This window comes from Passer montanus, unplaced genomic scaffold (assembly GCF_014805655.1).
Source record: "Passer montanus isolate IOZ18808 unplaced genomic scaffold, ASM1480565v1 scaffold32, whole genome shotgun sequence".
NCBI classification, from domain to species: Eukaryota; Metazoa; Chordata; class Aves; order Passeriformes; family Passeridae; genus Passer; species Passer montanus.
In genome coordinates this window covers 8,215,592-8,230,613 of record NW_024367930.1, presented here as the reverse complement: position 1 = coordinate 8,230,613, position 15,022 = coordinate 8,215,592, and the positions used below count along the sequence as shown (strand labels likewise).

The 15,022-nt window shown below is 47.5% G+C and overlaps 1 protein-coding gene across 2 annotated transcripts in view; it reads right to left on the bottom strand.

The window, feature by feature from the left end:
- TBX20 (T-box transcription factor 20) overlaps nt 1-1,072 on the bottom strand; it is a 39,780-nt gene extending 38,708 nt beyond the window's left edge. For both annotated transcript variants that reach the window (XM_039715228.1, XM_039715229.1), the window contains exon 1: nt 779-1,072. In XM_039715228.1, coding sequence (XP_039571162.1) covers nt 779-905 — 127 coding nt within the window. In that variant the 5' untranslated portion in view covers nt 906-1,072. The remainder of the gene's footprint in view (nt 1-778) is intronic.
- Nucleotides 1,073-15,022: the final 13,950 nt, after the last annotated feature.

Sequence of the window (15,022 nt, the reverse complement as noted above, 5' to 3'; positions counted from 1 at the left end):
GGAGCTGCCTTTTCTAAATTCTTTTAAGATTGAGTGTAATCCTGTTCATTGGCGCCCTGAAAGCTTAACACATATTTTGTCGTTTTCTGCGAACTCCTAGATACACGCACTCCTAGATACATACAAGGATGACAAACCGCAGAAACTTGGAGAGGGGGAGGAGGGGAAGATGTTCATGTTTTTTAAAAGCTTTCAGGATTCTGAATCGAGGCAACCGAAGAGAGCGAAATCGCTAACCCGAAAATCGCAAATGCTTACAAAAAACTCCTCCCGGTCTGCGTAGAGCAAAACAGCTTATATGAGCCTACATCGAGGAGCTGTGCAGTGAAGGGATTTTCAGTTCTACAGTTATACGCACAAGTTTTACTACCGCTTGTAAGCCTAGGCACGGCAGCGGAGAGTCTCTAATTTGGCTTTAGAACCAGCGCGGATTTGCAATATCTACTTAAGAGATCCATTTCATGTCGGCAAAGAGAAATTGAACTACCGTAGAGTGTGGGATTATCCTGCAAATGGCGAAGCTGGATGAATGAGAGGCATAACTGAAACTAGAGGAATTTAGGAAACTCTTCATGCTATAAACAGCCTCGCCTAAAAACGACAGCGGGTAATAAGGCGCTCAACCTTCAAGCTTAGGTGGTGCAGCTTTCCCCTCTGCAGGGGAAACCTTCGGGCAGGGGGAACGCGCCGCTGCCCGGCTGATGGAGCGCTGGGAAGGGTGAGCCAGGGCGGACAGGACAGACGGACGGACCCCACGGACACCCCCGTCCCCACTCACCCAGAGGCTTGATGGTGCTCTCGGGGGACTCCTTGTCCTTGGAGCTGCCGCTCGACATGAGGGCGGCGATGGAGAAGGCGTTGGCCCGGGAGGAGAGCTGCGGCTTGGGGGGCGGCGTGTACTCCATGGCCACGGAGCGGGGACGCGGCTCGGTGCGGCGCTGCCCGGACGGGGCGGGGGGAAGCACCGGCCGGGGGTGGCGGAGCCGGGATACCGGGAGCGCTCTGCTCCCGGCGCCGCGCGCTCCCCCGCCTTAACGCGGGGCCGCGGAGATCCTATCGGCCGGCGGCCAATCGGCGCCGGGACACGTCAAGGGCCCCGGCCCGGCCCGGCCCGGCCGCGGGGGAGGGGGCGGAGGCGGGCAGCAGCAGGAGCTGCAGGAGGAGGAGGGACGGAGGGAGGGGAGGGGAGGGAGAGGAGGGGAGGGCTCTGCCCGCCCGCGGAGTGGGGAGGGGGCGGCCGGCCCTCGGGACAGCTCCCCGCAGCCGCTCCCGCTCCCCTTTCGGGCACCCCATCGCCGCTCCCCGCCGGGGCCCCGGCTGCGGTTCGGGGAGCGCCATCCGCTCCTCCGAGCCCCGGGGGCGGCAAGGAGGGGGCAGGCCGCGCGGCCAGGGATGCTCCCGAGAAGGTCCCTAGGCTATTCGCTTTGCCGAGGCAAGAAACGGCGGAGAGGCGCTTGAAAGGACGAAATGTAATTGTGAATTTTTCTGGTGCGTGTGTGTGAGTGTCAATTTTCTCTTTTACATTCAAATATTAAAAGACCGCAGCTTTCAAAGCAGCCGTTTTCGTCGTTGTGTGCTTTCTGCTGGCACAGAATGTTCCTTAAGGCTGATCGTATTCTTGGTTTTGCTGCACCGGATCCCAAATATTGTCATCCCGGTGAGATGTACTCGCCCCCACCGACTCCAGGTGAGACCCTTGCAGCATTCCCTTCTCAGCCAGACCAGTGCGTGGGCCGCTGATCGCACGGTTTTCTTCAAAACCGTTTCATCGGCTGCGCCGAAATAGATGATATTGATCAGGAGCATAAGACAGAGAAAGTCGGGACGGGCTGATGGTACCAACGAGTAGCTTATTCCAAGGCAGTGATTTAAGTAAGTTTCTCACCAGTGCTCTTTCACACATACAATGTAAACACACTCTCATGAATAAATGAAATAAAGAAAAGCGGTGCGTTTAATTAAATTCATTTAAATGAAAATATCACTGAAGATATTTACTCTCTATAACGACTCACAAGAGGACGTGCAACTTTATCAATGAAGTTCCACCTTTTAAACCTAGAACACAATCCAAGGACTCTTGTTATGCAGGGTCGTGCCAAGAGCCATACGTACCCGGTGTCAATCCCGTTCCTACTACACTAGATTATTATGGAGAAAGAATTATTTGGATCCCCCTACCCGGCCAGTGGAGTGGGGAAGACGAACCAGTGCTTTATCGCTTTGAGATCAGTGAGAACCACCTGCAGTTTGCCCTTTTGTTACCTGAATTTGCTAACAGATAGAATATCTATCGCAAACGGGACGGGCGTATTGAGAAGTGCCTAAAGCGTCTGGCAGAGGATTTCGGCGTGGCCCACAGCGGTCTGGGGGCCCGGTGTCGCCTCAGGCATTAGCGGGAGGAGAGGGCGAAAGCGGAGAGCCCAGCCAGCCCCTCGGCCGGCGAGCCGGGAGGGTCGGCTCACGAAGCATCGCCTTTTGCTTGACGCCGGGAAACAGAGACGAGAGGTTCTGCCGACACCAATCTTTAAAAAACAAACAAACAAAAAGTCCCCTCAACACTTTATCGCTTTATCCCGAGGGACATCCCGGCAAATACGGGTCCGGTTTCCCTGCGGGACAGTCCCGCTCCTGGGACCCCTCCGGGCGTGCGAGGGGCGGCGGGACGGGGATCCCGAGCTCCCGGCCCTGCGCTCCTTTGACCCTACTTGAAAAGCAAGGTCCGGCCTGCCTGAATGAAAGACAAAGAAGGGTACAAACAGCCGGGGAAGTTATCCTCTTCACCTTTCCTCTGGTGGTGACAGGGATGCCTAAGTCTCCTTCGGTTTCCTACCCCCTGTACGCGACGCGCAAGTAAGGATAATAAAACCTGTCGAAGTAGCAGTGCAGATCCTACCAAAAAAAAATCAAAAACTCACACCAAAACTAAACCGAAAAAAACCCCAAACAACCAAAACTCCCAAAACAACCTCTCTTTTCCCTTTGCTTCTTTCGGTCCCCCAGCAGTGAGGTTGTAACATACCTGTCCCTAGCAGGGGCTGCCCCCGGTCCGTCGGGGAAGAGGGGAGAGGGGCCGTGGGTGTCTGGCTATTTCTGTGCGTCCGTCTGAGAAACACGGCTCAGTCCCGGCAGCTGAGGAGCTCCGGACCGATTGCTGCTCTCCAGTCCCGCGGGGCGAGCGGTCCCTGCCCCGGCCCGGGGAGGAGGGCTGGGCCGCGGCGGGGCAGCGCTGCGCGGTGAGCGGGGCACGGCGCGCCCGGGCGCGGAGGGGAGCGGAGCGGCGGGCGAGAGGCAACAGGGCCGTGGAGCCGGGACGGGGCTGCCGGTCACCTCCGGGCGGGAGGTATCCCCCGGGGAGAGGAACCGGCTTTGGGGGCTTGCAGATCTCTGCTCGTACCTTGGAGGTAAAGAAAAACGGGATGGAAAGAAACCAGGAGCTTCGTTTTTATTTTATTTTAAATGGGTCCGTCCACACGGGATGGCTTTTCTTTTGCTTGGTTAAGGCATGCAATTTTTCGCTCTATCCGACGAGAATCTGTATTTTTTTTAGGGTTTTTTTTCCCTCGCTCCGCCTCCGATAAGGAAATGAGCCCTGTCTAGACGCCCAGAGCACCCCCTCCTTCCCCGTGGGCAGGGAATGGGTCTCAGCTCCGGCCGCCTAATCCTCGCTACGGCTCCCTCCCCCGCCGGGGCCGAGCTGGGGAGACACAGGGATCGGGCAGCCCAAGGGCGGAAAGGGTGAGAGCCCGGCTTCCCTGGGCTGCTTTGCCGTCCCTGCCCACGGCCCTCTCCGGCGACGGGCCGGCTTCCAGAGACCAGGGGGTGGCAGGGGAACACACCACTGCCCCAAAGCTCTTGATGCCTCTCTGCTTTCCCAACCAAGTGGATGATTTAGAAACGTCCGCGCGCTCTTCCCAGGGGATGCGAACCGGAGCTGCCAGTCCCCGCCGCGCCCAGGCACAGAGCGGCTGTCACCGCTGTAGCGACCCCCTCCCGAGAGCAGTCACCAACCCTGCTGCTCCCCAGCAGGGCGGTTGCCTCGTTTGAACCCGTTTCAATTAAATCCTTCGTTATTGTTTACCCGTATATGAAGAACACGCAATCTACACTGCAGTTTGTTTTTAATCTAGCAAATCCATGTGTTTGTCGCTGCTGTCAGCCTGCTGTGGCAGAGACATTTCATTAGGCTTCATTATTCTTTCAAAATACTTTTTTCCCCATTTTCCTTTGCCTAAAAAGCTCCTTAGTCTCTCGTGCACCGGCAAAAAACAGCGTGCAGCAATCGCTGCACACCTCAACTCGCTCGTTCGGTTCCCAGCTTTAATCAGGATTGGGTCTCAGTTTCGCCGTCAGCTTTCAAATAGGGAGCTTGCAGCCCACTTCCAAAACCTTTCTCTGATCCCTGGCGAACCAAGGAGAAAGCTCGATCCCGTGAAAACCGTGAGCACCGCTTCTTCCCAGCCCTTTCCTCACCTACACAAAATCACGACGGGAACGACAAACGAGGGACAGAAAACCCGCAGAAACCCGCCGAGCAACCTATGGTCCAGAGGGATGGTTTCAGGTGCTCCCTCGCCTGCGTGACAAGAGCTCCGGCGCTGCGCGTCTCCGCGCGGCCGCGCAGGCCCGCGGGTGACGGGGAGTGCGGAGAGGGGCGCACACCGGGCGGACAGCCACGCTCAGGTTATAAGCATCTCTTTCGCGCAGTGATGGGGGGCCGTTGCCCTTTTATTTTATTTTTCTTTCGTTTTGTTTTTTTTTTTTCTTTTTTGGGGGGGGTTTTCTGGTTTGGTGGGTTTTTTTTCTTTTTTTCCCCGCAAAAGCCCCCACGCCGCAAAGACAAACCTGTGCTGCGGCACCCGCGGGGCTGCGCCCCGAAAACGGGCCCGGCACCGAGCCGAGCTGACACCCGCTCTTCTCACGGCTGTCCCTCGGCATTTGCCTCCATCCCTCCTCCTCCCCTCCGGATCCGTAGCCTGTGCGGAGGGCAAGGACCACGTTTCCCTTTAATTAGGAGCCTACGGGTGCGGGATGCTGCTGCCGAGACCCTCCCTGCCGCCGTCCCACGCTGACCGCTGCTGGCCCGGTGCTGCCCGGGGCGTGTGTCTGACCCTCCAGCCCGCAGCCCCTCTCCAAGGTAACCTACAGCGCTGCTTTGGGATTGAGTTTACTCCTGCCTCGGGAGGGAAGAGTTAAAATCTTTTGCTCTTTCTTATTTTTCGCCCTTGTAGATAAAAACGGTTTCTCCATCATAAAGAATGGTGTTTATTCGCTCGGGCAGGGTCTCCGGCTCGCACGCTCCTGCCTTGCGAGAGAGCACCGCTACTTTACAAAGCCATGGCTACAGCGCTACCCGGCTCTGGCTACTCTCCCCTGCAACGAGATTATCAACCCTGTCCTCCGCTGCACGTAATTCTATTGCTCTGTCCACCGGATTCCCCCTCTCTTTGCGCTCCCCGGTATCGGAGCAGCCCCCGCTCCCGGCGCTCTTGCTGCGGCGGGGACATCGCTCCCCTGCGCTCTCCCCTTCACGGAAAGAGCCGCGCCAGCAAGACAGAAGCCCAGGTTCCCGAGATCCAATTTCACCACAAAAACATCTCAATGTCACCTACAGCGAGAAGGTGGCTTATTGGAGCAAAATGCGAGGCATTTTAAACCTATTAGGCATCTCCCAGATGCAAATCCAATGGTAGAAAGAGAAAGGCTCTATTAAGACCCGAGGGCTGACAATTAGATTATAGTCCAATTGCCAGTGGATAATGTGCTAAAAGCTTTCCCATTTAGTGTAACTCCTCGCTGAAAATTATTCACACTTTGCGGGCTGCCGCGCTCCTGGATGGGAGACGTCTTTGTCCGCGGAGAGCGCGAACAGCCGGGCGCAGCTCAGCGCAGACACACGGACGCACGGACAGATGCACACGCAGGAGGCTTCGCAGCCAGGAGGATCATTGTTAAACACATCCTTCCCGACCCAGAGCCCAGTGGCAAATCTGTTTGTGGTACAAGCTGACGAGCGCACGCAGAGCCGCTGCAAAGGCGCCAGGATAAGCGCATCCAGAGACACCTATTCCAGCGTGCCATGCTGTGCGTGTATAGCGTGGTTTGGGTATGGTAGAGATTGGAGGATCATCTAGTTCTCACATATTGCCGCATCAGCTGGACACATTTAGATTTTAATGTCCCTTCACGTGCAGCAAATACACTATTTTCCGTATAAACCTAAAGTTTACATTTAATGACAGTTATGACATTTTCACTAAAAAAAAAATCCGAGTTTGGGTACTCCACAGATTATTTTTTTCGGTTTAAAACTGTTGCTGAAAACTGACGAAATTTTCACTAAGGGCTTGAACTCCTAACGCTCTGCAGCTATAGTTTGAAGCACCACGAAGCAATACACGACTTCGTGTGTGATTTAATGCCAATATTGCAAAATCTTTGTCATGGGGTGAGCGGGCTCGCAGCCGCCGGTGCCGTGCCTGTCTCGGGGGGCGTGGGGACTGTGAGCCTCCCTCCCCGCGGCGGGGACAGGCTCTTGCACCCTCGGGAAGGCGATGCTCCACGCCGACCGGCCAGCGCCACATCCTGCCCCTGCAGAGTCTGTCCTGGACCCGAGGGCGGTGGAGGGCAAGGCTGGGCTCTCCATGGCGGGATGGGCTAGGCAGAGGCAGCAGGGCCTTCCTGACTCTATTCATCAACCTCTCCCTCCTTTCATGTCACACGTACCAAAGCAGGCTCTTGCAGCCTCGGGAAGACGATGCTCCACGCCGGCCGGCCAGCACCACATCCTGCCCCTGCAGAGTCTGTCCTGGACCCGAGGGCGGTGGAGGGCAAGGCTGGGCTCTCCATGGCGGGATGGGCTAGGCAGAGGCAGCAGGGCCTTCCTGACTCTATTCATCTATTCATCAACCTTTCCTTCCTTTCATGTCACACGTACCAAAAATCATGAGCCTTTGTGGTTTTTTTTAAGGTATACACATATAAATAATTAACACAAAAGTTTGTCTTGCTCATCTCTCCCAACATCGGTTAATTGAAAACTAAGGCAAAATGAGCCATCCCCCCAAACAGCCAGAACTGCCAGGACCTATGCAATGCACACCAGGCTGGAAGGGACCGAGCACCAGCTTTGGATTTTGGGGCTTAAATCAATAGTCAGAAATGAGTTGAAAAGCTGCATCTTTAACACTCTATTTTTATACAACCATTTTATGCTCAATTCCAAATCAAAGTCCTTAGGAGCTCTTCCACCTGTTTTGCAGAGTTAGAGGAAATATTAATTAACTGGCAGAATTAAGCAGAAAGGCTGGTGTGTCAGAGAGGAAAGATAAGTTTAGGAAAGCTTCTTCACAGGTCTTAAAAAAGACAACAGAGAACACAGAATTGTCTCTCCAACTTCTTCATTGGAGAGAACTACATTTCAATGGCTTGGAACAGAATCTGTTTGTCTGGTTTCTTTACACAAAAACTATTATTAATTTCTTTACCCACAAAGCATTTCAGAACACTTCAAAATTTTATAAATCATAAAATGTGACTTGTTTACTTAGCAGACGGGAATGTTATTCAAGATGAACAAAATGTGCTTGTGTGTACACTTTTCTATACACATACATACATCTGCAGTACCATACACTTAAACTTGCCCAGTGGTGCTTTTCTTAGTTGCCTTCCATGAAACAATACAAGAAACCCATGGTCTGCCACAGCACAAGATTTACTGTAAGCCGAAACCACTGCTTTGGACCAAAACTTTAGTGAAAAACAAGACTTATTTCAATGCTCATTTTAAAGGCAAAAATTCATGCCAATGATATGGAAGCTGTTTGCCAGAGCATTGGAAAAATCTCTTCTAGTTCCTGACTTTTGAAGTCTCACTGGAGTTGAGATATCCTGACAGGCGTATGTATGTCTGTCTATTTGTCTGTCCTTGAGATAGGACAGAGCTTCTTCTTGATTTTCACCTTGATGATGGAAGTCAAGATGCAGGTCCTGGCAGGCTGCAAGGACATGATGGTTCACTCCCCTTTGATCAGGTACAGTGGTCCACCCAAAATTTTGGGCTTGCAGTTCTTCAGGAAAGCTGTCACTCACATTGTTTGTGGGCTAAAGTAAATTTCTGGCTGGCATGTGTCTTGATTGTGCAGTTGAACAGCTTGGAAAATGTTCCTCAAGCTCCTGAAACAATATTTATTTCTGCTTTGTTTCTTGTATCTGTGAAAGATATTTTAAGTAAATCTCTTTTTTTTTTCCATTTTCTTTCAGGCCTTTTTGTCTTTTTCCTCATTTCATATTTAATTTTTATTAAAAAGTAATAAGTCATAACTTTTGAGCTTTATTAAGCAAGCAAGATTTAAATGGCTAATTTATTTGCTGTGTTTTGGAAATTGCCCATTTAGGGAATACTAATAAACAATAAATTGGCAATTTACAAGTATTTAGAACAATTTCAGCTATGTAAAAAAAGTCTCAAGGAGCATTTTTTGGTTAAAAAAAATCATCAGACTTTACACAGCCCCAAAGATGACCATTTGTACATTTATGAGGAAGGGTAAATTTTTCTCTTGACTTTTGCAGCCCTTGGATTGGTAGGAGAGTTTCAGAGTTGTCTGTAATGGCAGTATGAAAATAGGAATAGTGGGAAGTGCTGGGAAGAATGGAAACCTCAACAACTAAGAAAAAAACTCTCTGGTAAATGTTAAAATTTTTCTTTTCTTTTTTTTTTTTTTTAAATAGAAGAGTCTGGTTTGGGGTCTCCAGTTCGAGATGTCTTGGGTGTTACTTACTTAATCTAGATTTATAGTTCCTTGCAATTTTTTTCTTGTGTCCAAAGTTCTGTCTCAAAATATCCAAAGCTAAGGACCTAAAATTAGAGACTGCCTTTGAAACTGCTGATCTCTGCATATTTTCCCTCTGTGAACATACAGCAGTAGAATACGCCCTAAGACAATAAGTAAAGAAAATTAGTTTTGCTTTGAAGGCCAGTGGTAGAAAGCATTAAAAGCAGGCTATCAGCTGCTTCCCAAAAACTTCAGTAGTGGTGCTTTTTCCGTTTTTGCTCAGTGATGTGTCTCTAATTTTTGTCCACCTCTCCTGGTAGGTGTAAAGAAAAATGGTAGTTATAAAAGAATAAAGGAAAAGAAAAAGCAAATTAAAAGATAGAAAGCAAGGATGAGTAAGGTGAACATAGAAAAAGGAGGTTGCATTTCTGGCCCAGTGAGCTTGGAAAGTGAGAAGAAGTGCTGTGGTTTACAACTCTCCCAGCTGATGCAGAGCTTGTAACAGAGTGTGTGATACGGTCTGGGAGCAGCACTGCTGTCACTGAAGAGCTGCTCCAGCAGCCTTCTGCTGCCTGAAGTCTCACAGCCATGATCACAGAAACCCAGCGGGTGAAGAGAGGATCCTGCTGCTGGACCCACCAGGCACCACAAACACCAGATATTTCTGGCTTGTATCCACATGGTAAGGATGGAGGGAGAAGAATTCCCACACTGTGGCATGGTGAAAGGCATTGCTTTTGCTTATTTTAACAGTATGGGGAACAGGACTGGGGGTGTTCTGGCATAAAAAGGATTTTTTTTTTTTTTAAGCCTGCAGTTTCGAAAGCATTCGGGATTAGGGCTTGAATAACATATTTCAGTACCCATAACATACCACTGATTTATCTGGCAACAGCTAAGCTTGCAGAGCAAAACTAAGCTTATTTGAAATAACGTGGTCGTAAATAACACTGGGGGAAAACAGTTCACAAGTTTGTGTAACTCCCAGCATACACTTTGCTGGAAGGCTGACACCGAGAGGGTTTTCGTTTCAGCAGCATGAAGACAACCCCACGAGGTAAGCACTTCCTGCCCTGCCTGCACGGGTTTGCAGGAGAAGCCAGCTTGCTTCCATTAGTTATATCAAAGTGAGGAAACCAATCAACCTGGAATTTTCACCATGAAAAGTGGCTACAAGCCAAGTAGGTTGCCATCAGCTTTCAGGTGATCAGAGGTGAAATTATGGCCCCTTTAAAGTTAACAGTTCATTTAGCATGGATCAGAGAAGAGCTTGAACCAATATTTCAGTTCAGCCTTACCAGGAATTTTTGGCTGGTTTTAGAACTTATTGTTGACCATAGTACAGTATTCATGGTTGATCTTAAAATCTTCACCAATAATGAGTGCAGTATTGAAAATACAAATCAATTAGGTTTCTGGGTGACATAGAAACTAATATTGCCTTATGACAGACATGAGATTATAACAGTTTATATTAAGTGAGTGTGTAGTTTTTGCTAATGAAGAATCTTTATGGTCTTGTAGTGCTCAAATCTGGCAGTTTAAAATATAACTAGACAAGAGTAAGTCATGTGTTAACCTCAAGCTTTCTTGCAGGGTACCAGGTTGGGCTGGGTTTTTTGAGATACAGGAAAGGTTAACAAAATTTGACAGAATTGTTACTGCTGTTACTATGAAACACAAATGAAACCTAACTAATCGGATAATACTTTGCTGCTTGTGTTGAAGAAATACAATCATAGATATAGTTCATAAATGGGTATGTCATGTATATTGGATATCTCAGAGATAAAAACAAGGGGGATTTTAAAAGTGTGAGAACAGCTCCTTTTCAACAAAAAAGACAGCATTTGTTATCTATCATGCATCTTATTTTTTTCTGTAGAAGAAAAATCAGGTTTCCTGGGCTTTTAGTTAGATGATCTTTGGTTACACCAGGACTGAGCAACATTTGCAGTGTCCTCTTTTGTCCCAGCATTAGGGACATAAATGGGGATCTTTTAAAAAATATAGAATAATTTAGGTAGGAAAAGACCTCCAAAATCATCAAGTCCAGCCTTTGACTGATCACCACCTTGCCACCTAAACCATAGCACTATGTCCCAATTCCAGTCATTTCTTAAACACTTTCAGGGATAGTGACTCCACTATCTTGCATTCCATTCCAGTGCTTGACGGCCTCTTCCATGAAAAAAATTCCTCCTGATGCCCAAACTGAACATCTTCAGTTCATGCTAGGATGCTATGTCCTCTTGTCCTGTCACTGGCTGCCTGGGAGAAGAGGCACCTTGCTACAACCTCCTGTCAGGCAGCTGGAGAGTGTAATAAAGTCACCTCTGAGCCTCCACTTGTCTAATATGATTTACTCTCTGTAGAATCTGCACCAGCTTTGTTGCCCTTCTCTGGATATGCTCCAGCACCCCAATGTTTTTCTGGTAGTGAGGGGCCCAGAACTGGACACAATACTCAAGGTATGGCCTCACCAGTGGTAAGTACAGAAGGAAAATCACTTCTCTGGTCCTGATGGTCACACCTTTTTTATACAAGCCAAGATAACTGGGCACTCTGCTGGCTCATGTTCAGCTGGCTGTTGACCAGCACCCCCAGTTCCTTTTCTGCTGGGCAGCTTTCCAGCCACTCCTCCCCAGGTTTGCAGTGCTGCATGGCTGTTTGCTGTGAACCAAGCACAGGACCCAGCACCCTGCATTATTGAGCTTCAGCCCATTGATCCAGTCTGTTTAGATCCCTCTGCAGAACCTTCCTACCCTTCAGCAGATCAACTCTCCTGCCCAACTTTGAACTTACTGAGGGTGCACTCTACCCCTTGTCCAGATCATCAACGAGATGTTAAACATGCTGGGCCCTAGGGAACCCCACCAGTGACTGCTGGGCAGGAGAGATTCCTCTTGTGCAAGGTGGCCATCAGTGGAAAAAGAGAGCTCACTCCTCCTCCATTCACCACGGCCCTGATTCTGCCTGCTAGGATCCTGCAAGGATTTTGGACCAGGATTTGGCCTTTCATCTCTATCCGTAGTTACCCAGTATACCCAAATCCTGCCACAACATAGTTGGTGATTAGTAGCCAAGGTAGCCCTGTGTTATACTAAATTAGCCTCCTTGTGTTTCCCCATAACCACTGCTGAGGACTAGGGGCAACGTATTTTGCCTCCATGGTAGTCTCTTAAATTTAAGGTTAAACATTTCGTCTTTTTCTCTGTAAGAGATATTTTTATGATGAAAAGCAGCCACGAAATGAAGTCATAGGCTTTAATTCCATCTGTACATGGATTTCAAAGGGAATTTTTTTTTTCAAATAAAAAAATACATTTCACTAACTGAAACATTTTTCCAATAATGGAAATTATTATCTTAAACAGGTTAAAATTGTATATTTCAAGTTGAGGAATATATTTTACATCATCACTTTTTAATTAAGGATTTCATCAAGACCATAGGTCTTGCACAAGCTGAAATGAGTGGGTTCTCTTTAAAAGCCTATGGCATCACCCCTTTTCATGTATCTGAGTTCATATCCCTCTTTCTATTGCAGAAACTCTTGAGCAAGTATGGAATACAAAACCCTGCAACTTTCAACTTCAAAGACAGCAACCAAAGTACGGTGCAAGAATTTTAATGTTTTTTTCTTTCTAACACCAGGAATGCTTTGGGTGTCAGTGCCAAGACAAACCTCGTCCCTCAGGTTTGAAACACTTGGATGTAAGTGATCATGTGGAAAGTGATATTTGCCTTTATAGAGTGTACAAAATACTAAAACTATTAACTGTGATTAGCATGGATCCCTAACAAGGCCTAGAATAAATGAGAATTGAAGAGAAAATTCCCTTTATCCTACTAGAATAAATTATGCGGGTTTACTAAGCAGATAGTAAAACTGAGGCTGGCACCATAAAAGAAAGAGAATGATGTACAGTAAGGCTATAGGAGGGATAAGAGGGGGAAAGTTGGGACATAATTTAGTGAGTGCTTTATAACAGGTGTTTTATGTCAAAAAGGGAAACCCAAGGTTAATTCTGGCAAAGTAAACAGATGTATAGACATATTGGATATTTGGTACTAAAAAATACCTGAGACCAAAGGTTTAAGAGTGAGAGAGAAAAAATGTAGTGCTAAGTTCCAGGGATGGAAATGCTAAGAAGAAAGAGTGGCTTAAGCACAGCTAAACTTTGACAGCTGTAATGACAGCTTTGTACCTCAGGTGATGCCTCCACCCTTCCTTGGCAATGCCACAATTAATCTTGATCAGTACCATGTGGTAATTAGAGCACAAGGTCGGATTTAACTAGTCTTAGACTCTAGCCCAGAACTGCAACTCTCTGTGTTCCTGCTTTGCCTTGCCCAAACCCAAGTGGAGTGGTACCAACCTGCTGCAGAACAGGCATCAGAATCTGCTGATTAAAAGCACCACCTAGAGAGATGGTGTCAGCACTGCCTATAAAACAGGGCACTTGGGAAGGAACCTTGATTTGTAGACTCTGAGCTTTCACAAAGAAAATAAAGTCTATTTTTAAACCTGACCTTTCTACCCACCAACAGCTAATGACACAATCATATTTAATTAGGTCAGTTTTCAGAGAGGTTTTAAAATATATTTTTTTTTAGCAAAACAACCAATACACGAACCTTTTTACTTTCTTAGTTCAATTTCAAAGGGTTGCGTGCCTTTTGCACTGATGTGTTCCTAGGGATTGGGAAGTGCACTTCTATGTTTAACATGCACTCATGTTTCCAGCAAAAGAAAGACTGCATGAAATCTGTCACTTAATATCTGAAACCTGCATGGTTTCCTTTTCTTCAGCTTGACAGGGGAGATTATGCCCACAAATAAACATTCCCAATAGTATATTTGGGCTCTTACCACTTGGCATCTGTCAAACAACTTGCCATCAGCTTTCTAAAATTGACAGTTTCAGTAGATTTCTGCTAAATGTTGAAAAATAGTTTTGCTGACCTCTTCTTTGTTGAGGATTCAGACACCAGCTGAGGCAGCTGTCCAGTCTGCAGAATGATATAAGAGAAGAGGAATTAACCCATCAGCAATTGAATTTGGAAATGTCTTTAGAGAAACTACTGACTGCTGCAGAAAAAGGAGTATTACTAGTTCTGCTGTCACTAAAATGGATGACATCTGCTAATCTACAGTGACTGATCCTTCTCTTATGTGTGACCTGAGCACTGGAGAACTGAATGGGTGCAGACCAGTCATAAGCACAACACAATGGTCACCACCACTTTGCTGGTCTTCTCCTCTAAAAATTAAGTATATACAGTTTTGAATAACATTTTAACCTTATTATTTATTGCTCTTTTGCCTTAAAATTTTTTGTCTGTTGTGCTTTCCATGGTGGTGATGGTGGAAGGAGGAGCATGCACTTGTCCCACCAATGGTGGTGTAGATTGTAGCGATGGTGGAACTGGAGATGCAGCCACCTAGCACAGAGTGAGATTTCAAATGTCAGAGATCTCATGTCAGTTATCCTGGTTTTGTTCTGTTAACACAAATGTGCATTCTTCAAGATGCACCATGTTGAAATCCAGAGAGCCAGCTGTCATGGAAATGAGAGGGCTTCCACAGAAAATTGAGAACCCAAAAGAACCAACTTTTGAGTGCCTCTGAAACACGTAAGGGAGGGATGCAAGAGCTACAGAGGTAGAGAAGGAAGGTTGTGCATTAGAGAAAGAGAGGAAGTGAAAACCATATTTTCTTTTTCCTGTCTTTTTTTTCAACAAAAGAATTTTCAGTTTATTCACGCACTGCCTAAGTCATCTGAATGCTATCTCATGTCATCACTGGCAGCCTACAGTCCTTGACATCTGTAACTCACTTTGGTTCTCATTTTACTTTATTTTTTATTATTTTTATTTTAAAGAAAAGTAGTTTCTGCTGTGAAATGCCAGTTCTTCTTCAGAGCACATAAATGTTGACATAAAGCTGAAACATCATCACATTGAGCCCCAGACCCAGAGGAGTTAATAAGCAGAGATCTTTCTGCAGTGTTCCTCCTGTGGTGTGTCACTGTTTTACATTCTTAGGCCACTATTTAGATGGATTTTTGCTAACACACAGTTGCTGGTGAACTTGGCCCAGCTATCCACTGGAAACATGCCATGCACCATCTAGCAAAGACGAGGTAATTTCATCAGTTAACCATATTAGTTCTTGATATCTTAAAATAACCTCCCCTCAAAGCCATAAATCAGGGGGGAAGGATGTAACAAACTTT